Raw genomic sequence first — 26242 nt, 5'->3', positions numbered from 1 at the left:
CCCTCTGCCTGGAATTTCCTTCTCTCTGATCAAGTCTCCACTCTAGGGTGTCCTCCTCCAGGAAGCAGTCCTTGATAGCTTGCCTCTCCCTGCCACCAACCACTGGCAGGACTGACTGTCACTTCCTCAGGCCTTTCCCATTACCCCTCTCGCCATGCCAGAAAACTTTCTTGTATCTCCCTTTCTCTCTTCCTTCATTGGTTGTGAGTTTCTTTGGGGCAGGAACTATGTCTTCTTAATCTCTGTATGTACAGAGCCTGTAAGGATCTGACACAGGTAGACTCTGAATAATGTTTGTTGAATGAAAGACAGATGATGTGAAGTGTGTGAAAAAGTTCCCAATGGAAAAGCTGAGTAGATTAAAGTAATATTTAAAAATATGGAGTTGAGTAACAGGCTTCAGCTTAAATCCCAGGTCTGCTTTGTATGAGTCATGTGTCCTGGGCAAGTTCTTAACCTTCCTAAGTTTTCCTCAGTTCTTATTTCCTATAAAGGAATAACAGTATGTGAATACTGTGTATGATAATGATTAAATTGTATTGTGCCTGCCTCGTAATAAATGTTTAACCACTTTAAACTAGGACTGTCCAAGGGAAATTGTCACATTTTAATTTATTCTTGAAAGAGGAGAGTCATTTTTCAGAACCTTAAATGAGAATGTCAGAATATTCTGTGATAGGTATTACATGAGATATGCCTGGAAGAATAGGTTCACCAAGGGCGGCTTGAAAGCTCTGCTATAGTGACTTTCTCTTAATATTAGCTACAAAGGGGCAACAGACTCGTATATTGAAAAAGTGATGATATCTTCAAATGCCGAAGATGCTTTTCTGATCAAAATGCTGCTGAGACAGACAAGGCGTCCAGAGATTGGAGACAAATTCAGCAGTCGTCATGGGCAAAAAGGTAAGTTGTATTGTTTCTCAGCTTTTTTTTTATAAAACTGTAGTATTTATTAACCACATTATATAAGAACTACTTTATAATTCTCCGTTAGAAAAATTCAGTATGTTACAAGAAGTATTACCATGTTATCAAAAGTATTCTTGTTTTATTTCCAAGATTAACCTGTTTATATTTTAATGGCATCTGACAGTATACCATAGTGTTGCTTCTCTATACTATGTATTTCATTCTGCAACTGCTCAGCCCAAAATTATAAATACATTCTAGATGACGTACCTACTAAAGTACAAGTGGCTGTTCAGAAATAAATAGTAATACCTATTTTTTACGAAAAGTGTTTATTTAAAATGCTGTATGTTCTATTGGGTCATAGTATCAGGATGTGAGCACCAAAAGGTACCTCAGAGTCATCTGCCCCTTTGTTTAACACAAAAGGAAGTTCAGGCCCTGCTCGGTAAGCAGCCGGTCACAGGTACCCAGCTCATTGCTGAGCTGGTGTTAGAACCGTGGTCTTCCCCGCCTCCAGTGCAGTGCTTTGTCTACCTCATAGTGACCCTTCTAGATGCTCCTTCTCCATCATATCCCATTGGCAAGCCTATTTCTGTTGATGGTCAGTGCTGGGTTTTCATTCATTGTTGGTTTTGTTTTGTTTTTATCTTCAAGGAACATGTGGTACTGTGTCACTACTGATTAACTTATCAGCAGAATCTCTTTTAGTCAATATATACCTAGAGTTTAAGTTTGTCTTGGTGTTTGAATTTTAGCTGTCTGCCATGCAGTAGTATTCAGAACAGCAGCAGCTAACACTTGGGTAGCACTCAGTGTGCCTGGCACATTGCTCATCTGTTTCTTCCACAGTCCCAGGAGGGAGGTCAGTCTGCACTTTATAGGTGAGAAAGTCAAGGCACAGAGAGGTTAGAAGGTTGCCACATCCCCAGTTGGTGGCAGAGCTGGTTTTTAAGCCCTTAGCAGCCTAGCTTCAGAGTCCATGCTCTGTAACTAACCTGTTTGCTATCCTGGCTGTTAAGCAGTTAGGATTGTGCCTGACACATAGTAAGTGCTCAAGAAGTGAAAGCTGTGATCATTAATACTGGCTATTATTCATTCACTCTTCAACTTTGAATCTCACTTGTGCTTATAAATTCCTGGTGTGGTATCTTCCTGTTTTTGTTGTTTGTTTTTTTCCTTCTCTCCTGAACCCCTCTCCCATCTCCTACCCCATCCCATCTTCTTGTTTTTAATTGACTGGTTTGAAGATAATTATACATTAAATTCTTGATGATTCTGACTATTGCTTTGCCAGGCAAGTATATCAAATATTATGTGTTTGGTCAAATGAATCTAGCCTTAGTTGTCATTCCATCAGTGGAACTGTTTCAGACTAAGGTACTATTTCATTGGAAGCATTTTTTAGTTCAGTTAACAGACACAAGATTATTTCAGCCTATCAACATTTTATGAAACAGAATTGGTTCCATCTGTAACTGTGAATTTGATACCTCTACTTCATACACTTCCGTAAGATGCTAAGTCTTAACTTTTGAGTTTAAAACCTATCTTGAGGTTCTATTATTTTCTATTGCTTACTAGTGAAAGTCAGATTCTCTATATTGAGATTGTTTCTCCTTCTCCATTGGTCTTGACACTTTCTGAGATATACTCCGAAGTCTTTCTGGGGTAACCATAGCCTCGTTAACAGCATCTATTTTACTTGACCTATTTCCTGGACAAGAGCAAAGCTTGATACTCCTCTTATAAAATGTTGGTTGGCACTAAAAGTTTTACAGGCATGCACACCGTAAGAGGACATCTCTCTTCTGAATCAGTGTGCACAGTTGAAGCCCAAATCCTTGTGCTCTGTTCCATCAAAGTTACTGTGTAAAGAGTTGAAGGCTAGTGTACATTTCAGTACTTATTCACTGCGTTCGCATTTCACTAAGCTTGAGGACAGGAACTATGTCCTTAGATTCTCATAAGAGCTTTTCTCAGAGTAGATATTTAGTAGGTAATTGATAACAGTTGAATATATGAATGAATTGAAAGTACGGGGAATATGAAAAGGAACAGGTTCCCCGCTCTTGATGGATTGATTTTTACCCAGATTTTAATCTGTACATTGTATATGAGTGTGTGCATGTTACAGTAGAAACAAAGCAGTACTTCTGAATGAAAACCATGCTTGATTAGTAAGTACCTGTGAATACAGACCTCGAGGTAAAATGTCATCAAGTCTGTGCTCTCGCATTTTTTCAAACTGTCAATAAACTACAGATAGTGTTCATTGACAGAAGTGGTTTCCAACTTGCAGTGATGTGAAATACAGCAGAGTTTAGAGATCTCTTCAGTCTTAGGGAGCTTTGACTAGAATATCTCTATACGAAACTGAAAGAAGTCCTCCTGGGTCCAGATGACCTTTCACTTGTAGTGAGGAGTTTATCTTGCTAGTTTTCTTTTTCCAGATGGCTTTTAATCCAAGGGTAAAACCTTCTGATTAGTCTAGATTCCCTTGATATTCTCTTCTCTTACAACTTCATTAGAGTTATTGAAAAGATTGGGGGGGAACAGCAAACAAACAAAAAATAGATAATGTAAGCTTTATCAGAGTATAAGGACCATTCACATAATTTTTATTTAAATAATTTTTATTAAATAATAAATGCACATGGCTTAAAAAGGTCAAATAGTACCAAAAAAGAGCGCCTTGTACTAAAAAACATAGTTTTCCTTTCCTTTCCTTTCTTATTCTGCTTCCTGAAGCAGTTTCACCTCAATTTCATCTTAGTATTTCTAAATAATATTCTTAAGCAGCTCTGTGTTCATTCATCCATTTGCAGACGGATTCACCAGCAGACATTGCCTGCTGATCTCACCTTGTGATAGGTAGGAGGACCTACACTTGGCTACCTCCATTTCCTATTCCCAGCTTCCATTCCCTGCGTAGATTTATCATAATTTTAAGTTATTTAATTATTTATATTGCATTATCTGGTGCCATAAATATTCGCTTCCAAACCAAGTGATTGTTGAGTACATTTCCTTGGTTATATAACTTTATTTTTTCAGAAGTTAATCTGTATCTCATTTAAGAATTTTGCTTAATTTTCCTTATTTTTATTACCATTCTTCTATACCATCAATAGCCTCTTAGCACAATTTTCCACATGATCGGTAGTCTGTTAGAACCATTTTTTCCCCAGATGGTTTCTTGTATAGTGTCCCCACTCCTCCTCCTCCAAGCCATGGTGGTTCTTCTCTGAGCCAGACCTTCCCAGGAAAGTGTTAAGAATTGTAATAGGTAAACTGAGAGGTTAATCCTTGGAACTCTGGGGAGTGCAGGGCGGAGCCTGGGGAAGCCAAGGCCATTACAGCTCATCTTGCGTGCCCTAGACTTGTTTCTTAGAAAGGTTGGGAAGCACTCTGTATTGGTTTGCTTGGACTGCTAAAATAAAATGCCACAGACTTAGGTGACCTAAACAAGAGAAGTTATTGTCTCTCAGCTCTAGAGGCCAGAACTTCAACATCAGTAATATGAATTTTAGGGGGGACCCAGCCCATGTACTGCACTCTCAGCCTGCTGAATGGTAATCATTTATGACAGCCTCCTTTGAGCCCTTGTTTCTTGGCTCTCCCGTCACTGCTCTCTCTACCCCACCTCCCACCCCTGTAGTGGGATAGTCCATCTATTAAATTGCTGAGAAAGTGCGCATGTAAAGTACATTTTTTTTGAGCTCGTGTATGTCTGAACATATTCTGTCCTCATACTTGAAATATACTTTGGTTGAGTAAAGAATTCTAGATTTAAAAATTGCTCTCCCTAAGGATTTTGATCCCATTGCTACATTATTGTCCAGATTCCATCTTACTTATATGAATTGCAACATCATTCTTCAGATCTTTGTCAGTGTGCTCTTTTTCTCTCTCTTTTCCTCCTTCCATCCTTCCTCTTTGCCCACCTCTGGAAGCTTTTACTGTTTTCTTTTCTTGAATTCTGAAATTCCATAGACTCTTTTCTCATTTCTTGTCCTTGAACATCAGACACCCTCTTATTCTGGAAGTTCAAGTTCCTTCAATTCTTGGACATTTTCATATATTTGTTGTTAGTAATTTCCTTTTCATCATTTTCCCCATGCCCTTTCTGGTTTTCCTGTTAGTTAGATTTCTTCCAGACTGATATTCTAGCTTTGTTATCTTTTCTCTCCCTGCTCTCCATTCTTTTCTCTTATTTTATTTCTAGGAGATTGGATCAGTTTTATTTTCAAGATCCTTTTTAACCTATTTATATTTTTGATTTCCAATTATAATTTTAAATTTGTACTCTTCCATTTTATAATAACAGATATGTATTTATATATTTTAAATTTTCTTTTAGTTTTTAGCGTTACTTTTTTGGTTTTGTTTTCTTTTTGGGGTTTTTTTTCTGTTTCTAATGTAATCTCTGTTTCTTGAGAGCTTTCTTTTCCTCATGTGTGTTTTAGAGTCTGGTTGTTGTTGGAAGCTTTTCTTTAATGTGCAGTGCCTCCTGGAACCCTAAAGAATGGTTGGCAGGTCTGTGTCCCAGGGATAGAACCTGTTGACTGGTGGAAGTCAATGTAGGTGATCAAGCAGTGAATCATATTTCTTGCGAGTGCCATTTGGTTCAATTTCAGGTTGCAGTTGGAAATGAGGGTAGGAGCAGTGCTTAAGGTTTATCTGTCAGCTGACCTTCTGGAAGCCAGACGGGGGCAGCAGGCTGTGAGCCCAGTGCACAGACTTTCACTTCATTCCTCTGTATCCTTACCCCACCCTCTGCTGTGTCATCACCCCACACCGGGTCATGGGTCATTCTGGTTCATTTTCTTGGGTAGGTTTTTGGGGGTAGAAGGTAGTTTCTTGGCTGTATAGGGTAGAGAATAAAAACTCAGGTTCTGATGATTTCTTATACAGACATATATTTCTACAAAGACTTAGTTATGTATCTCCTAAGTGTCTGGTACTATTCTAGGTCCTGCTGATATGCAGTGAACAGAACAGACAAGATCCCAGCCCGTGTGGAGCTTACATTCCTGTGGGCAAGAGAGATAATGCTAAGTGCTGAGATGAAAAAAACTAAGAGATAGGGGAGCAAAACAGGAAGCAGGCCAAGGGGGAGTGATTATTCGTGACATTGTAAGTAAAGCGGTTGAGGAGCAGTGCCTTACTGAGAAGATGACTGAGTATAGTCCTGAGAGAAGGAAGGGCACAAACCCTCTCCCAAAAAAGGGAGGTCTGAGGCTGTGCTCAGCCTGGTGTGCGGAGGCCCAGCCAGGAGCCAGTGCGGCTGGAGCGGAGGCAGTCAGAGGTAAGGCCTCCCTGGTCACTCTGTGAACTTCAGCTTTACCCTGAGGGAGAGAGATGCCACCGGAGGGGTCTGAGCAAACGATAAATACGATGGGACTTCCTTTGGCCCCCATGAAAACAGACTGTATGGGGCAAGTGAGGGAGCCCTGATTCCAGTTCAAAGGCAGTTGTAAACAGCCCAGGTGAGAGTTGGTGGTGAGTGAGGGGAAGTGGTGGGCTTCGCTGGGCTTACTGCTTAGACAGTAAAGAATCTGCCTGCCATATTCGATCCCTGGTTCGATCCCTGGGTCAGAAAGATCCCCTGGAGGAGGAAATGGCGACCCATTCCAGTATTCTTGCCTGGAGATTCTGTGGACAGAGGAGCCTGGCAGGTACAGTCCATGGGGTTGCAAGGAGTGAAACGCATTTTAAATACAGAGCCCACTGGGATTGCTGGTGGACAGGGAGCCTGGGAGTCAGTACTACTGCCCTCAGGCCCACCCCTCACCCTGTTTTCACAGCACTTTTTGTCTGTTTCCTGAGCTTTCCTGGGAACGGTGGAGAGGTCTGAGGCAGTTCCCTTCCTTGTGCCTCCGTGCAGGTTCAGTTCAGGTCAGTCATTCAGTTGTGTCCAACTCTTTGCAACCCCATGGACTATAGCATGCCAGGCCTGTCCATCACCAACTCCCAGAATTTGCTCAAACTCATGTCTATCAAGTCAGTGATGCTGTCCAACCATCTAGTCCTCTGTCATCCCCTTCTTCTCCCTCCTTCAGTCTTTCCCAGCATCAGGGTCTTTTCCAATGAGTCAGTTCTTCACATCAGGTGGCCAAAGTATTGGAGTTTCAGCTTCAGCATCAGTCCTTCCAATGAATATTCAGGACTCACTTCCTTTAGGATGGACTGGTTGGATCTCCTTGCAGTCCAAGGGACTCTCAAGTGTCTTCTCCAACATCACAGTTCAAAAGCATCAATTCTTCAGCGTTCAGCTTTCTTTAAGGTCCAACTCTTACATCTGTACATGACTACTGGAAAAAACCATAGCTTTGACTAGACAGACCTTTGTCAGCAAAGTAATGTCTCTGCTTTTTAATATGCTGTCTAGGTTGGTCATAACTTTTCTTCCAAGGAGTAAGTGTCTCTTAATTTCATGGCTGCAGTCACCATCAGCAGTGATGTTGGAGTCCCCCAAAATAAAGTCTCTCATTGTTTCCCCATCTATTTGCTATGAAGTGATGGGACCAGATGCCATGATCTTAGTTTTTGTAATGTTGAATTTTAAGCCAGCTTTTTCACTCTCCTCTTTCACTTTCATCAAGAGGCTGTTCAGTTCCTCTTTGCTTTCTGCCATAAGGGGGATATCATCTGCATATCTGAGGTTATTGATATTTCTCCTGTCAATCTTAATTCCAGCTTGTGCTTCATCCAGCCCAGCATTTCGCATGATGTACTTTGCATAGAAGTTAAATAAGCAGGGTGACAGTATACAGCCTTGATGGACTACTTTCCCAATTTGGAACCAGTTCCTTGTTCCATGTCCGGCTCTAATTCTTGCTTCTTGACTTGTATATAGATTTCTCAGGAGGCAAGTAAGGTGGTCTGGTATTCCCACCTCTTTCAGAATTTTCCACAGTTTGTTGTGATCTACACAGTCAAAGGCTTTGGCATAGTCAATAAAACAGAAGAAAATGTGTTTTTGGAACCCTCTTGCTTTTTCTATGATCCAACAGATGTTGGCAACTTGATCTCTGGTTCCTCTGCCTTTTCTGAACCCAGCTTGAACATCTGGAAGTTCACTGTTCACATACTGGTTGAAGCCTGGCTTGAAAAATTTTGAGCATTACTTTGCTAGCATGTGAGATGAGTGTAATTGTGCAGTAGTTTGACCATTCTTTGGCATTGCCTTTCTTTGGGATTGGAATGAAAACCTTTTTCAGGTGTAATTTTCTCCTTCTCTTAAGTCACTTAGTGTTCTTTTCTCTGTTCATCAGCTTTCAAAATTGTATAGTTCTCTCTTGCCCATTCTTTTTCCTTATAGGCTTATACCTTAACTTTGTCAACTGTCTTGTTAGTGAGGTTCAGAGAAGGAGTAGAGATAGACATGTTTCTTCTTCCCTGTTTCCTGGGAAGATAATAATAATAATAATAGATGTATCTATTATTCGAGAATGTTCAACACAAGAATGCTAAGTGTGTGAATTTTTTTCACTGCAGCATATAGAACTGAAATTAAAGTTATTTTAGTAAAAGATGAGAAGAGTTTTTAGAACACCTTTTATCTGCTAATCAGAGCCTTGCCTCCAAGGTGCCTTGTTTTTGCTGGCTGATGTAAGCATTTCTAAGATTGAAAACTAACTTAAAAAAGGTTTCAAGTTCATATAATCAGAATGATGACATAAATGCTAGTGATTATCAGAAAGGTATTCATCACAGTTTGGCAACTCTTATCTGAGAAGAGCATATCTTTTTCCTGGATCATTATTATAACTAAAGTCTGACATTTTTATCCTTTCTGTGAATGTCCCCCTTCTGAAACCAGAGACACAACAATGGCAGAAACCTATTTTTTCAAGTTTTTTTCATTTATAGTAAAATCGTAAAGATTCAAAAATAATCATGGTTTTATTAAACCACTTGTATATATTGTTAAACATCAGAACACTTTGTTGGGCTAACAAGTATATTTTAGATTTATTGAGGATGGAAAACATGCCCTACTGATTTATTTAACTACCCCCACCCAGCATCCTGCACAACACTTTACATATTATACAGTATCTGTTCAATGTGTCTGTGGAATAGTTTATTAAATAAAGTATCACAAACATACAAATATAACAAGCCAAAATCTTCCCTCTGCAAATTAATGTAACTTATTTGTCCCAGTAAATATCAGAAATGAAATGTCCCATTTTTATCCAGACTGGTACCAGGGTTTTCATCACCCTGGACTCATAGCTCCGCAGCCCTAACTGACCACTGCTGCTGCTAAGTCACTTCAGTCGTGTCCGACTCTGTGCGACCCAATGGACGGCAGCCCACCAGGCTTCCCCATCTCTGGGATTCTCCAGGCAAGAACACTGGAGTGGATTGCTATTTCCTTCTCCAGTGCTTGAAAGTGAAAAGTGAAAGTGAAATCGCTCAGTTGTTTCCGACTCTAGCGACCCCATGGACTGCAGCCCACCAGGCTCCTCCGTGCATGGGATTTTCTAGGCAAAAGTACTGGAGTGGGGTGCCATTGCCTTCTCCCTAACTGACCACAGAAGCCCGCTAAAGCTTTTCAACCAAAATAGCTAAATGCACATACCCACCCAGAGATGCACCCTGAGCTTCAATAAAAATCTGCCTTGACAGCCCAGAGAAATCTATTTGGTCATATTTAAATTCCTGCCGTGGGCTCAAAATCATGTTGGCTCTTTGGGAGGTAGCGAGGAAACTCAGCCCTTGGCTAGTGTCCCTGAGTAATTGGCAAAAAGATGAATACGATGGATTGCATACAGTTCATACTAAACTAAATGGTGAAGACCATTCGTGATAGGGAAGTTGTGAGTTTGTTGTAGATAGGGATAAAACTCAGCATTTGAAAACACTTTTTAAGAAGTCTGGTCCAAATCCATCTTCCCTAGAATAAGAATTTCTTTTAGATTATTTTTTACAGATGCTGTTCCTCTTTGCCTGTGACCTGTGAAGGGAGCCTCTTGCAGCTTTCTGAGGCTACGGTTCTCTTTTATGGAACCTGAGTGCACTTTCCTGTAATGTACACCCAGTACCCCTGCCCTGCCCTGTGGGCTTACTGAATGCACACTTTCCCCTTTTCATCGAGGTTACCTCTGTTCAGCATTTAAAGAAAGCCTTCAGGTTGAGAAAAAGTATAGTAAAGAGATAAAGGTCCTGAGCACCAAGTGACCAGTTTTATCCCTTTGAAATAGAGACGGTTTCCTAGGAGTTGTTACCGGGATTAAACAGAATGATGTGTGTGAAGCAGGCAGTGCCTGGTCCATGGCCACAGTCAGGAGAGGTGACCACTGGAAGGTCTGCTGTCGCAGGCTGGGCAGGAAAGGGAGACAGGCTAGGTGTGGTTTGGACTTGGAGGGCTGTGATGAAGATTTTGTTTTTCCTGTGAAAGAAAAAATGGGGAGCAGCAGTAAAGAGTGAAAACCTGTTGACCTACAGGAATAGAGCCAAGAAGAGGCAGGAAGCCATAGTGACTGGTTTTAAGCCTGGTAAAGGATGGCACCGATCACAAAGCAACTTTGTGTCTCATTGAACTTGATATAATGGAGGATCATCTCAAGTGCTTATATTATTAATCGATCCATTTCTCAAGCTCTCACTATGTACCAGGCCCGGTTCTCAATATTAGAAATAACAGTGGTAAATACTGACAGAGTCTCTGCTTTCCTGGGATTTATGTTTTCTTGGGGAAGAAAACAGAAAAAAAGTAAACAAAAATACAAACAGAATAATTTAAGGTAGTGATCAGTGTGACACAGGAAGACTAATGCAAAAGTGACTGGTTTTCAGGAAGAGGGGACTGCCCTGTGGATGATGGTTAAGGTCGGCCTCTTGGAGAAAGCAGACTTGAACTGAGACCTCGAGGATGAAAAGAAGCCAGGGACGCAAGGGTCTGGGAGAGTTAAGTTCACCAGCCCTGAGGCGTGAGTGAGCTTGGTACAATCAGAGAAGACACACAAGGGCAGTCTGGCCAGACATGTGCCTGAGCAGGAACACAGTTTGAGGTAGTGAGAGAAAAAGGATGGGGCACAGCGTACAGGGTCATGTGGCCAAAAGAAAGGGATTTGGACTTCATTCTAAATATACTGGGAACCAGCAGGCCTGTTGGGTAGCGACTGTAAGCAAAGGAGTGACAAGATGGAATTACCATTTTAAGAAATCACCCTGGGTTCCTCATGGAGAGTAGACTGGAGGGGAGCAGGCAGAGAAGCCCAGAGGTGGTGGCAGTGGTCCAGGCAGGAGGGGACGGTGACTTGGACAAGGGCAGAAGTGAACAGGAGAGAAGTGATGCATTCTGGGTGTGCTCTGGAATTAGAGCCAGCAGGACTTGCTGATGGCTGAGATGCTGGAGATGGAAAAGACAGGAACTGAGGGTGAGGTCTGTAGCCTGAGCCGCTGGCAAGGTGGTCTATCAAGAAGAGGAGGACCAGGAAGGAACAGTTTTTTGGAGTTAGGCCGGGGCAGGAGTTGAGTTCGGATGAGGCAATGGCACCCCACTCCAGTACTCTTGCCTGGAAAACCCCATGGACAGAGGAGCCTGGTAGGCTGCCATCCATGGGGTCGCACAGAGTCGAACACGACTGAAGCAACTTAGCAGCAGCAGCAGGAGTTGAGTTTGGTTCTCCAGTCTGAGATGCACATTAGACTCCCAAGTGAAAAGGTTGAGTAGACACTTGGATAGAGTCTGGTGCTCCGGGGGGAGGTTGGTACTAGAGATAAAATTTGGGAGTCACCTGCATGCAAACGTCTAGTGTCTTACCTTTTGTGATTAATAGTTTATGAGCATTTTCATCTATATTCCATCCTTTAACCTTTACAGTTCTAGTTGGTATCATTGTTCCTACTATCCAGATCAGGAAATTGAGGGTCAGAGTCGTGAGTGGCTTGCCTCCTACAGCTTAGTGCTGGCAGAGTCAGTTCAGATCCAGATTTCTGATTCCAAGTGCATTGCCCATTCTGTGCCAGGTAAGGTGTCCTCTCTTGGTATCCCATTACCACTCTGTCCCCAAGGTTGCCATGTGTGTGTGTGTGCTCAGTCTTTTACCTGCTGAGCTACGAGGGAAGCCTCAGCTTCCCAGGTGGCACAGTGGTAAAGAATCCGCCTGCGATGCAGGAGCTGTGAGTTCGATCCCTGGGACAGGAAGATCCCCTGGAGGAGGAAATGGCAACCCACTCCGGTAGTCTTGCCTGGGAAGTCCCACGGAGAGAAAAGCCTGGTCAGTCGGCCACAGTGTGTGAGGTCACAGGTTCTGACACAACTCGGCGACTAAACCGCCACCACCACCACCACACCTGGGAAGCCAAGGTTGCTATATTCCCTGGAATTTTCCCTTGAAGCAGACGAAGCCTTTTCCTGAGACAGAATTCTAATTTTTCTTAATATTATATTTAATATTACCTATTTAAATATTAATTCTAGTATTTCCTTGAGGAGATGCAAAATTCCCTTTCATCCTGGACAAGCAGCTTTACATAGCACTTCTCAGCTACCAGTCCAAAGGAAATACTATCCTCACATACCTCATTCCCGAAATGCCTGACGATCCCCCATATTAAGATATACTTCAGACATAGAGCTATGTTACCAGGTATTCCTGTCTATCTAAAATCAACTCATTGTAAAACTCATTGGCCCAGTAGCCTAGCCAGAAGACAGTGTTTGGTTAAAATTTCTAAATCTGTCAAGAGTTAGCCTATGTAGAAGACAAAGAAGATTTTATGTTTGCTTTGTCCACTCTCTTTGTCCCTCTCCTTTGTCCACTCTCCTGGTTTGTCTGGCTCGATGTGGTGGTTAGAGCCAGGAGGGCCCTTGAGGGTAGTGACCTGGACAGGGCTGGAGGGAGCTGACTTGAATATTCATGTGCAGTGGGCACAGCTGGTGGCATCTGCGTGGAGCCTTGCAAGCCACGCAGCCCTCAGCGTGGGGCCCAGAGAGGAGCTGGATGAGGCCTGAGAGAATAAACTGTGAATGAAATGGAGAATAGTCCACAATGTCCGTTATGCTGTTGCGGCTGTCATGAAGTGAGCCGACCAGAATTTCATAGTGTTGTGATGTGGTGTCTCCTACAATGATTTCTTTCTGTACTGGTCTAGATGCATACCAGCATAAGAGAACTGTTAGTTGAACTAAGCTTTTACTCTTGAAATGTAGACTTTTTTTGGAAGTTTTTTTTTTGGTAGCCTCTCCTGCAAGCTGACACAAGTGTGTTCTCTATGAGAAAAAGTAAAGATTGTTTTGACGTAGGTCATCTTTATGCCCACCTCTCTCACCCCCTCCATTTAGAGCATTAAATTTGTTAGTCTTGGTGTTTAAAAAGCAATGTGACCCTGCAAGTGGCCTGATTTTTGTCTTTTGGTGAAAGTTTACCTTGACAAAGTTGTTATTAGGAATTAGGAAGTCTTTTTTGTATACACACACTGTGTAGATGGCATTTCTGTACCTAATGCCTCTGAAAATATCCTCTCGAACAGACTTGAAAATTTAGTTTTACAGAACATGAGTGTCTATCCCGCTCCAGCCTGATCACTTCAAAGGTGGTGGGATAATTAGTAGCTAAAAGAAACACAGCTAAAGAGGTAGCTAAACAGTGGTAGTTACAAGCTCTGTGTTATAAAAGCTCAAGAAGAAGGTCGAAGAGGCCACAGTACGTGGGTGAACTGGGACAGAAAAATCAGTTCTAACTAGCTGGGTTCAACATCAGTGCTCTGTGATAAGCAAAGCTTGAATGCAATTGATTGGACAGAGAAGGCCGGCTGGAGAAGTGAAAGTATTTGATCAGTAGCTGTTTAAAATGTGGCAGACCCAGTCAGCAGCAGCACTTCCTGTGACCTGGACAACAGAGGAGGACCAAGTAGAGAGAGCCAAGCGTGGAGGAGAGAGAAAGGATTCCATAAGGAAGAGGGAATTAACGTGAAGCAGCCAGGATTCACTCACAACACTCTTTCTGTTTACTTTTTAAACTTTTTACTTTGTATTGGAGTATAGCTGACTAACAATGCTGTAATAGTGTCAGGTGGACAGCAAAGGGACTGGGCCATACATATACATGTGTCTATTCTCCCCCTAAAATACACAACACACTTTTTAGATAAGGGAATTCCAATAGAGTTTTCCAATGGGAAATTCAAAGACTTTTAATGAAGTACATCATCCTGTGGGTCTTTGTGAGGTTCATTGTGCATCTCATCAGTAAATGCATAGTGAATGAGCTCCCCCTCAAAGGAACTGGCCCTTGGTCAGAGATCTCTAGAACAGTTCATCCTTTTAGTAATATGCAAACTATTGGGGAAGGTGAGATGAGTTAGTAATAACCTGTACAGCAAAGTTATGAATTTGTTGTATGTTTGTTTATGAAGGAAGGAAAGCTTACTTTAATTTTAAATTCTGGTGGTGGTGGGAAAATATTAGAACCCCAAAGTCTTGATCTCCTTTCCCAAGTGTTCTCAACATCCAGGTACTTCATAGTGAAGCTATGACCTGTATAATAGATGCATAATGATGCTCCACAGGGGAAAGTAGAGCAGACATGGGTCTGGAATGTTCTTCGTGTTTTCTCTTCACATTCTTCCTTGATCAAATTTATAGATAAGAGTTAAAGACAGGAAGGGGCTTCCTGGTGGCTCAGATGATAAAGGATCTGCCTGCAATGCGGGAGACCTGGGTCCGATCCCTGGGTTGGGAAGATGCCGTGGAGGGGGGCATGGCAACCCACTCCGGTATTCTTGTCTGAAGAATCCCCGTGGACAGAGGAGCCTGGCGAGCTTCAGTCCATAGGGTCTCAGTGAGTTGGACATGACTGAGCGACTAAGCACAGCACACAAAGGTAGGCAGGGGCATTCACATAGAGTGCTGGTTGGAGTCATGTTTGGAACTAGAGTTTTTATTAAAGTCAAAATAATGTGTATAAGCCTCTTCAAATTTGGCATAGGTTCTATATGAACAAGGTTCATCAAGGGCAAACACTTGTATCTTGAGCCTTGCTTTCTATGATGGTCAGTGCATTTATTAGAAGGGTGAGCAGATTTCCTGCTCAGTTGGGTTTTTGTTTGCTTGTTTTATTGTTTAATCCTTTAACAGAAATTACCTGTCAGCCTAAGGAATTCCCAAGTTAAATTTCATTTCAGTCCTCAGGAAACCAAATTATTATATTTCCAGATTTCCTCTGACTTCTGCTGCCATTCACAATGAGGGAGGAAAAAGTGGACTCCTTTGATGTAGGGGGAAAAAAGCAATATATCACTTCTCTCAGAGAACATTTCTCAGTCTCTCATGTGAAAAAGGATTAGCACCTCCAACAAAGGTCCTGGAGATCACAGAATCGGCAGCAACACCAAACAGTATTCCAAAGGAGAGGAAAAACTGTATTTGAGCAAGAGTGTTTGTCCTGGCAAACAGAAGCTTTTTAATAACTGCAAATCTGAGATAATGGCATACCCTCCTCAGCATCGCCCCCTAAATCCTCAAACAGCCAGTTTAAGTGGAGTGAAGTCAACCTTTGTTTTAAAATAGAAATACAGTCTTATCAAAATGCAGTTTTTTTCCACAGGCTGATTCAGCTTATCTATCTTTGGTTCATAGGGATTACACATTTATGGATAACATTGTTTGGAAGATTCATCTTTGACCCTCTCTTGTTCAACAGAAGTTCCATGATAAGGTCACTTGTCTCCATTTTGCATTAATAAAAATTATTCAGCAACCTGCTAAATTAATTTATTAGATTTTAACTGAATGTCTATTAGAAGAAAAGAAAGTCTCCCCTGATTTCCCAACACATTAAAGAATCCGTATACAGTAAGCATGAAGAGGCAGTGGAAAGTAAAAAAAATGTTAAATTTGCTTGTGGCAAAAAATCCAAGAGAAAAAGTTTGTTAAGCAAGGCTGGGCAAAAGCTTTGCTTTTTTCAGACCTTCACTTGTCATTTCAGTTTTCTATCTTATGTTTTCTAAAATTGAGAGAATGAAAAGGCTTTGACTTAGAGTAATAATAATAATACCTTGTACTCATGTAACACTTGAAACCGTCTAAAATCCTCTCTGCTAGTCTGAAGCTTCAAAGTCTGGATGTCTTTGGCTCCCTACTTTGCTTGATCCTTTTGAATGAAAGACTCCAGTGGGAGGGGAGAAGGGGGCTGATGGAGTTAACAGCGTGAGCCCCAAGATAAGGTATACGACACCAGACAGTCCTTCAGAGTTTCCTTCCAAAAAGAAATCCTGGCAACTCTTTAACCTTTGAAATCAAGGTGATTTTTGTCCACATAGACACCTCAGGAAGATTTTATTTAATTTGCTTTTTGAAGAACAAATTTTGGTCTTCGCTAGCTAGCCAGTAACCCTCTGACCTTTTAGTAAATATCCAAGTAAAGCTTTGAAATTAGGGTTTTTAGTGTTTTATGGCCCAGAATAAAAATCTCCAATTCTGTTTCCAAATAGTGTAGCCTCAACACATTTTATTAAGCTCTCGACACATTCAGCCATGTGTATTTTGTAAAGTTCCTATGGTTATTGTTTTACAATAGCTGCTTCCAGAAGCATTGTAAGGGTTTCAATTAATCAGCCCTTTGTGTGCTTCAGACTATGCAAATTTATCACATCAAACCATTCAACTGCTCATGGGAAAGCTGTGTAAAAACTGTATTGTCTTCTAGCGCCTCCTCTCATTGAGAGTGATGTTTTAATAAGAAAGCTAATCAAGTTTTCTTATGCATTATTTATCTGTTAACATGTAAGGAAGAGCCGAATTAAAATTATGTCAACCGGGATATGGCAAGTGATGTGATAGATCTGGAAGCGATTCAACAACAGAACAAAGCTAATATGATTCAACAGTTTTTTTTCCTCCTCCCCTCCCCCTCGGGATTATTTAAGGTGGTGGTGTGGAGAATAAAAGAAGGTTAATTCAATAACTGGAAAGGGGGAAAGGAAGAAAGGAGTAACCACCTGTGTTAGCCTTCCCATTTCGACTTAGAGATTTACATTTCTGAATATGTAAAGGCTTATCGAGATGAGTTTGTTCAAAGTAGAAACACTTCTTATTGAACACGAACAGTTTGAACTTGAAAGCATTCCTGCTGCTTCTTCGGCCCCATTTAGCACCATATTCATCAGCAGTAAGCTACTCTGCCCTGGAAATCCGCAGCCCAGGTCCTGTGAAGTCCTAAGTTATTACGAGACACTGTCCTGATCGCGTGAAATGATCTGCACGGCCCAGTGGAGGGAGCTGCCTTTCAGCCTCTTAAGCCACAGTTAGTGCCACTGCATCTGCCCCTTCCATCCATTCATTAAGTTGGTCTTCTTTGCCTTGCTAGTTTGCTTCCTGCTGAGAGTAATTAGGTTTCTTATATAATAATAATTCCTTGTGTTTAGCTGCCGCCTTTCTCTGAGGACCTGAAAGTACCTCTCAGACATTAGCTCATCTGTTTTTGTAATACAATTTCCTCCTGAGATAGATGCTAATTATTCCCATTCCAAAGACCAAACAACTGAGGCTGCCTGGAACGCGGTGCTTTACCCCGCAGGTAATAATACGGGTTGAATAGCACAGAGACAAAGTAAGATCTCCTGCTTCCTCGATGCCCCGCCCTCCACAGGTCTCAGCGTCCAAGGGGTGATGAACCTTTTATAGATGGCACTCCCCCTGCCCCCATGTCTGAACCTCATTAATACTGGGCTTGGCAGTGATCACACCTTCCCCAAACACCAAGCCTCTTCCTGAGCTGTGACCAATAGAGAAGCATGGCAGCATCATTTCACCTTCGCTTAGTGCTCAGAGTATGAAACTGTGCAGAATAAATAGCCTTGTCTAACCAGTACCCACAGAGAGTAAAAGTTGGCAGCGTAGACTCTGATTGGTGTTATTTCAGCAGGACCGGCTCTGCATCACTTAGAGCATTAGAATGTGGTGAGCTGAGCCGGTCCAGGTGTTTTCGTGGTCAGCATTCAGTTGGGCTGCTCTGCTCGGGGCAGCTCTGAAGTGGACCCAAGTCTTGAACCTCTTCATATTCCCACCTCTATCAGAGCACTTGTCACACAGCCTGTTAATAGAGGAAAATGATTCTCTCTTTTTTTCTCAGAAAAGAAAGAGTAAAAACATGTAGCAACCTGAAAGTGGTAAATTTAATCCGAAAGTATTTATATTTAGAAGGTAGACTTGCTGCATAAAATTTTTAAAAATTAAAAAGTGAAGCAGAATGTGATCTTAAGGGGAGACCAGGCTGTCAACAAGAGAAAAACCCTTTGCTAGCTGTTTCTCGGCACGTTAAAGTCACACCAAAAATAGCAAGTTAAAGATGCTATTTCAGTTTTTGTCTTGAGCCAGCTGTTACTTGCTTTTCTGTCTCTGTGTGGTAATGTAATGCTTTAGTATTTTTTCCATATCTTTTTTCTTACTTTCTTACCTTTTCTTTCCCCCCTGCCACCACCCCCGTTTGGATTGAAATGGATCCATTACATTAAGACTAGTTTTTTTTAATCCACAAATGACTTTTGAACAACTCAGTTGCTGTTTATAATTAGAAATACTTTCTAAGAGTGATTTGTCAGATTAACTGGAATTTTGTTGGGTAAACCTGTTCTTAAAATGATTTATGTGGTGTTCTGCAAGGCACAGAAATAGAAATAACAAATTCGTGTAAGAGCCTCCACTATCTGGACCGTGACACAGAGAGCCGTGACAGCGGGTCCCCAGACTTGCCTTTGCCGTGTGGCTTGGCAGTCGGACTTGTAGCTTCTTGAGACTCCCTAAGTTCTTCACCTTTACAACTTGATGTTAAGATGGATGGTGACGGAATAATATTTTATTGACTGGGTATCTGTAGACTTTTTCTGCTCTAACTTTCTGTGTTCCAGTTTCTCCCTCTTGTCTGTTTCCATCTGTTAAAAGTTCTGTAGTGTCATCTGTGGTCTAATTCCCACTTGGCCCTTGTGAGTGTGTTAAGTGTTCCAGGCCTGTTAAAGTAGTGTATTTGTATTTCACTGCCAGGCAGTTGTGCTATAAACAATGGGGTTGAGACACTGGCATGAGCCAGGGGATGAAATTTTATTTTAAAATCTGAAATGCTGCGTAAGCATTTAAGGTATGAATCAGTAATTGTTTCACAACAGCTTCCATTAGATATGGTTTATTTGTAGTCCATCCTCTTTTCAAGGATCCAGGAGAGTGTTAACACACTGAAGCGTACTGCATATCATTTACATTTTTAAACTAGCATTAAAGGAGAGTAACTTTAAAGAGTTGTAAATATCAGAGGAGATTTTTATGCCTCTGTTCCTGGAGAAGCCAAAGTTTTAATTTTTCATTTGAAAAATAAGAGGGAAAAAAAAAAACCTTCCTGCTTTGATTAAAGATTTGAATAATTCTGAAACAGAAATACCTTTAAAAAAAAAAAAAAGAAAAGTCTGGTTCTAAGATAGAGAACTCTGTCCCCCACTGCCTAATGAATTCAGTAAAATACAAAGTTTAAAAAAATCATCTGTCTCATTTGAGATTCGAGATCATCAAATTCTGTCTAAATATTTTGTTTTAACTCCTAAGCTCATTATGGTTTCTTTGTGTTAACTTGTATTAAAATCTGTCAGCTATGACTGGTCTCATAATCACAGTCAGCGGACCAGAATAAGTTAATTATTTACTTGTGTCACTAGTGCTCTTCATCTAATGAAATGCACAGCTGTGTTGGATCTGCAGTTGGATGTGTAGCGCGCATTGTTCCTCAAGTCAGCAGAGGGTAGAAGCCGCAATGATGGAGAGCCCTCAGTTCTTTCTGCTGTTCTGGCTTTCTGTGTCGATTTCATGGATCTTTTATCATTCACTTTCACACAAAACAAACAACACAGGCCTGTCTGCTATGGGAACCATCTTGGCATATAAAAGGGTTTTCAGAGCCTAAAGTAATTTTAAGTTAGCGAAGATTTAATTTTTGGCTTACAGGTGCCCTTGATTCAGATGTGGCCCCAGCAGTTCCTATTACGGAATGAAAAAAAAAAAAATCTGTAAGTGACTTACATAACCAATACTTTTTTAAATTGCAATGTCAGAAAAGGGCTGGTAAGAAAATAATTTCCCAGGAAAGGAAGCTCTCTACCAAATATTAATCAGATCTCAAGCAGAGTTGTTGGAGATTCAGATTTCAGGGGAGGGAGCACTGCTTTCGTTTTAATCACAAAATGAAGTTAAATTTGCTTGATGAAATGTGTCCACTAAGACTGGGAATACAGAATGCAAATCATGTCTTTCTTTACCCTCCACCAATCTGAGTGTGTCCAGCTTCCGCCCGGGGTTCCTGCACCTCCTGCTCCTCACTCCCACCTTCTCCTACCGGGCGAACAGGCAGCTTCCCCTAGAGCCGACGCCAGCATCCCCCTGTGAACTGCTGCAGAAGGGGGTGCTGAAGCTTTTCTTCGGTTTTGTTTTTAAGGGATGTAGCCGAGCCCTTCACCTCCTCACCAGCCAAAGTGACATTCTCACCCAAGCACATCCTGGGACTGGCCTCTGCAGGAATTGCTGTTTTTAACATTTTGTTCACTGCTAAACAATGTTGTTGTCGGTTGCACCTAGATTTACAATTTGATCTCTTTCAGAGTAGACTTCCCAGTAGCCCCAGTGTTTTGTTGGATAATTTCAGTGTAGACAAGATGGATTTTTGGAGAGAAGAAAAGAGTCACAGACTCTGCTTGATTTAAATTCTAACACATTGTAGCTGAATTTGCAGTCAAGTGAACTGACTGTTTCTATGCTTGATGTAGGAAAGCATATGTTCTTTATGATAAACAATACAGCTTCAACCAAAAAGCCAAGTAAAGTACCTACATGCTCTAGAATTCAGCTTCATAAACCTAATTACCATTATTGTTGGCAGTGACTGGAAATCTGAGTATTGATAACTGATGTCCAATAGATAAATGGTGCTCTTTTTCTTTAGATTTCAGGTCTTGGTGCTTATAACACGTCACCAAAAAAAAGTCTCTTTTGAAATAGTTTGAGTAATTATGTAGAAACCAAACTGAGGAAAGAAATGTTTCTTTGAGGACAGTTTCTTTTTAATAGATACAGATGGTTGATAGCTTCAGGTACAAAGGAAAATAAATTTCATATTTTGAAATATTAAAGCATTTTTTCTTGCCCCAATGCCATTGTACACTAGCTTTCTAATTCTGAATTTTGTAGATTGTGGTTAGCAATCTAAACTGTACTCTTGTATTCCTCCTATCAACAAAGAAGTCAGAGGAATTTAAAATTATTTAAGTGGTAAGATTTTATAAGTTAGATTTTTAACTCTACAGGTTAGAATAATATTTAGGGAGTAATAAAGTACAACCAATTTAAGAGACTATCAGTAGAGTGCAGAGAGTTGGTGGGGTTTTGTTTTGTTTTCATGCTTAGAATTTCATGTCTAACTCTAGCCTTTTCTTCCAAGAATAATCTGGCATTTAATTTCCTTGTTCAACTTCACACTTAAATCTGAGGTCCCTTTCTGATGCGCTGTCAACTATAGGAATTACAGTTCCTTAGGGCAGCTTAGAGAAAGCCAGGGGAGCCGGGGCAGAAACCGGCCCCCCAAGCCAAGGGCTCAGCAGCCAGTGGGTAGACCCGTCAGCACATCGGCCACGCACAAGTACTCCTTGTCCCAGGTTTTAAAACCACAATTTAAACACACCCCTCGCTCAGTCAGCTCTCTGTGTTTGGTGGTCAGAGAACTCACATTCCTGGGACCTGGGTATGGCACATCAGGAGCTGGTGACGCAGAGCGAGGCCGCTGCTGACCTGCAGCTTCAGGGCTCCTGACGGGGCCAGGACTGCTCTCCCCTCTCCATGGCTGGAGAGGCTGGCCTGGCAGCCGACGGCACGCTGTGTGTTGTGCCAACAGGCCAGTCCGCAGGCTGCAGGGCCTTCCCGCCGGGACAGTTGTTTCGAACCATTTGTCTAGCAGGGCGGTTGGAAATTGCTTTTGTTAACTCCTGATAGAGACCACGGAGAAGGTTTGAGAGCACCGGAGATAGAAATGGCAATGAGGAGATCCCGGTTCAGTTCTGTGCTCTTCCTTCCTGCCGACTGGCTGTACGCGGCTCGAAATCTTCTCTCCCCCAGGTGTCTGCGGCTTGATCGTCCCTCAGGAAGACATGCCATTCTGTGACTCTGGCATCTGTCCGGACATCATCATGAACCCTCATGGTTTCCCATCTCGAATGACGGTCAGTCCGTTTTTCAGAGATGCTGCTTTTAAGAAAGAGGGCAAGGCAGTTGGAGGAGACGGGACCCTGAAACTGATTTTCAGAAAGGGCCCTTTGAGCAAAAATAGGTTCCTGACCAGGTGGGCTGATCTAACAAGGGGAGGCAGAGAGGCCTGGGCTGTTCTTCAATGGCAGTCTTCTGAGTGACGAAATTACTCCCCAGCAAAAGATTCCGTCATATCAAACCTAATGCATCTCCCTCTCCGTGGTTGTCATTGGTCAGCCTGGCTCCACCACTGACCAGCCTTGGGACTTCAAAGTCGCTTAACCCCTTGTTCTTCAGTTTCCTCGTGGGCTAACAGAGGGAGATAATAGTATCTATCCCATTGGGGTTTTGGAGGCATAAACTTAGGTCACAGTAAGAGAGGGTAAATATTTGCTGCTCTTAATTTGTCACTCTTATTAAGAGTAATAGTCTCATAATCTTTGGGGGGAAGGAAGGCCAGAGCTAAATAAACCAACAGAATTCCTGCACCACAGGAAGGTGTTACTTAAATCTGTTCACATCACGCAGGTGGGAAAGCTAATCGAGCTGTTGGCAGGCAAGGCCGGCGTGTTAGATGGCAGATTCCACTACGGCACCGCGTTTGGAGGCAGTAAAGTGAAGGATGTGTGTGAGGACCTCGTCCGCCACGGTTATAACTACTTAGGGAAAGACTACGTTACATCTGGCATCACAGGGTGAGTGTGTGTTTAGACATCTTAAAGGAAAAGCATGATTTTATTAAAGTAAAAGTCTGATAAGACTTAAGAGCCCTTAAAATATACAGCTGGACTTTTTAAAAAAATCTGAAACAAGAAAATCCAGGTTGGTGCTGGATGTGGGAGCTAAGCTCTGGTGGTCATGACTTTACAACATGTGTGTCGCACGTCAGCACTCTGTATACTGTTCTGATGTTGTATGTGAATTATATCTCAGTTAAACTGGGGAAGCGGAGAGAAGAAAAGTTCGAATTTAGAAAACTAGGGCTTCCGGGGTGGCTCAGTGGTAAAGAATTTGCCTGCCAATGCAAGATACACAGATTTGATCCCTGCTCGGGGAAGACCCCACATGCCTCGGAGCAACTAAGCCCACATGCCACAACTATTGAGCCTGTGCTCTAGGTCCCGGAAGCTGCAGCTACTGAGCCCACGCGCCACAGTTACTGAAGCCTGTGCACCTAGAGCCTGTGCTCTGCAACTAGAGAAGCCTGCCCACTGCAGGAAAGAGTAGCCCCTACCTGCTTGCTGCAACTAGAGAAAAGCCTATATAGCAACACAGATCCAGCACAGCCAAAAATATAAACAAATAAATAATTTTTTTTTTTAATTAAAAAACTGATAAATTCAGGAATGCTGTTTTGCTGAGGAGGTTCTCATTTAAAAAGTAGAAAAGATCTTATTTACTAGGATTACTACACAACTTTTAAACAACACATCAATTGTGTATAATACAAAGTCTCTTAACTGTTGACCTTTCTCTGTACTTCTATGATGAATTTCAGGCATTTTGTGCTCTAACAGATAGCCTGAGGCCTAATGTTTGCACATTCATTCTCCAACAGCATGTTAAACACCTAAGTATATAACAGTGAACAGAATAGACATGGTCCCTGACCTGTGCATCTGACCATTGAGATTTGTCACTAGACATTAAAAGATATAGATTACTTTCTCAGATGATCTACCCAGACTGTAATAATGTGAATTTCTTTAGGTGTATCATGGTTGAGATATTATAGAAAATCACATTACAGGAAAAAAGTGATGGTCCATTTCAAAAATGATTCCGTGAAATAGCTAATGTCCATTTCAAAAGAAAAGTTGTCTTTGCTCAACTGATCATTTTACGCTTTGCTTCTCATCCAGAAATAATGCAGTAGTTGACCAGAAGGTGTGCAGAACTGGTAACTCAATTTGGTGGACCTTCTGAACATAATTTTACTGGAAGATTTGAATGGGTTGTGCCCTGCTTCCTGTGAACAAAACTGTAGACTATGTCTACACCACCTTCTCCAGTGCCTCCAGCCAAGCCATTCATCTCAGTGGCAAAGTTTGAGAAACACTGTTTTAGCTTGTTAGTTTAAAGTTCCACACAGGACTTACAAACATATTCACCCACCAGCTTTCATCTCTTGTCATATAAAAGAGCATAGTTAGGAGAAAAAATTGCATATGGCTTTATTCAGTTAATGATAGAATGGCGTTAGGTGACAGAGTTCCAGAAATTCTACCATGAAGAGCCATACAGTGGAGAAATAGAATCATTTATTATTAAAAGCTGGAAAGAAAGGGGGTCATTGTGACCCCCTTGTACAAATAAGAAAACTGAGATAGAGAGATCCTGCAATTACTTTGTGACAGGCCTAGGGTGAGAATAGTGTCTCCTGACACCCTGTCCATTGAGCCTTTCACTCTACTGTGTCTTCCAAGAGTCTGGCTGTACTTAAGCCAGCAGAATGGCTTGATAGATGTAAAAGTCTTTGCTAGTGGTGCTGAAAGCACTGTAAGATGTATACCACGCAAGCAGGGGCAGGTGCTTTTGTGTCCTCTCTGCTGTGTCTTTTGTTTTCTTTGCTCTTTCCATCTTGCATCAGGCTGTGGCCCAAAATTTACTTAGTAGGGAAAGCCCTGGATTTGAGTCACTGTACCACTCACCAGCTCTTATTTAGCCCTCTGTGCCTATTTCTTCATCTTAAACAGAGGGAAGACAGTCCCTCCCTCCCTGGACTGAGTTATGGATTAAGTCATGAGTTAGAAGGAACATACTAGATGCTTCCTTTCTTTTGAGGAAGAAGTTCTGGGGCAGTTATACATGTTTTTAAAGGCATCTTTCTGGCTGCTCTTGCTCCAAACTGAAGAAAAAAGCTTTCTACTATCAAAGCATTTAAATATTCACTCTCTTTTGAAACTCTTAGTACACCTTTTCTAAAGGCTCATGAGTCAGCTATGTGACAGATGTTGACCAAGTGCCAGTTGTGTGCCAGGCAGAGTCATTAGTGCAGGGACCACAGTGACAAGGAGATGAAGTGCTTATCCTGCAGAGTTGACTTCTCCTGGGGAAAAGAGGCGATAATCAGAGAAATAACAAATGTATTTTTTAATACCAAACAGTGACAAATACTCTGGACAAAATATAACCTAGGTGAGAGCTGAGACAATGCCCTGGCACTGTGATGCTGTGGTGCAAGGAGGACCCCATCAGGGTGCATCTCTCTGAAGAGGTGGCGTATTTGACAGAGCCACATGAGTACCTGGTGAAGACTGTTTCAGGCAGAGGGGACAGTGAGTGCAAAGGCCCTGAAGCAGACAGGCATGCTACATTTGAGGAGCAGTGAAGAAGCCAGTGTTGCTGAAGTAGAGTTGTGTGGTGGGGAGAGGGAGTAGAAAATGAGTCAGGTGGACAGGAACCAGCTTGTGTTAGACCTTGTGGCCATGATACACAGTTTGGGTGATACAGATTCTGAATGTAATGGGAAACCACTGGGAATTTAGAGCAGAAGAATGACCTGCTGTGAGCTCTGTTTTAGAAGGAATCACTCTGGCTTATTGTGTAAAGAATAGATTGTTAAGAGATAAGAGTAGAAGCAGAGAGACAGATCAGAGGATTGTCTGCAGTGGTCCAGGCAAGAAAGGAAGGTGACTTGACAAGGGTGGCAACCGTGAAAGAGGGGTTGTCCTATATACACTCTTTCACAACCTGTTTACATTTTTTTCACTATTCTTTTTAATTGAATGAAAGACTCTTCATTTTATAGTGCTTTATGATTTTCAAAAGTTTCACACATGGTTTCATATAATCCCATAATAACCCTTTTTCTCCTACCCCTATACTGCCCCTTTCTCTTCCCTCTCCTCACTGGTAACCAGTAGTCTGTTCTTTATGAGTCTGGTTCTTTTTTGTTTTATTTACTAATTTGCTATAATTTTTAGATTCCACATATAAGTGACATCATATGGTATTAGACTTTCTCTCGCGTTTTCACTTAGCATAAGGCCCTGCAAGTTCACCCGTGTTGCTGCAAATGGCAAAATGTCATTCTTCTTTATGCCTGAGTAGCGTTCCATCATATAGATATTACCACATCTTCTTTATCCA

General features: G+C 41.7%; 1 protein-coding gene across 1 annotated transcript in view; it reads left to right on the top strand.

Moving 5' to 3' along the window:
- Positions 1 to 26242, top strand: part of POLR3B (RNA polymerase III subunit B) — a 118462-nt gene that overhangs the window by 83052 nt on the left and 9168 nt on the right. Inside the window, exons 23-25 of the mRNA XM_055574888.1 lie at positions 764 to 906; positions 22022 to 22125; positions 22679 to 22845. Of these exons, the coding sequence (XP_055430863.1) occupies positions 764 to 906; positions 22022 to 22125; positions 22679 to 22845 (414 nt within the window). The remainder of the gene's footprint in view (positions 1 to 763; positions 907 to 22021; positions 22126 to 22678; positions 22846 to 26242) is intronic.

The sequence above is a fragment of the Bubalus kerabau genome, chromosome 1, assembly GCF_029407905.1.
Source record: "Bubalus kerabau isolate K-KA32 ecotype Philippines breed swamp buffalo chromosome 1, PCC_UOA_SB_1v2, whole genome shotgun sequence".
NCBI classification, from domain to species: domain Eukaryota; kingdom Metazoa; phylum Chordata; class Mammalia; order Artiodactyla; family Bovidae; genus Bubalus; species Bubalus kerabau.
This window is presented reverse-complemented; position numbering and strand designations above follow the sequence as displayed.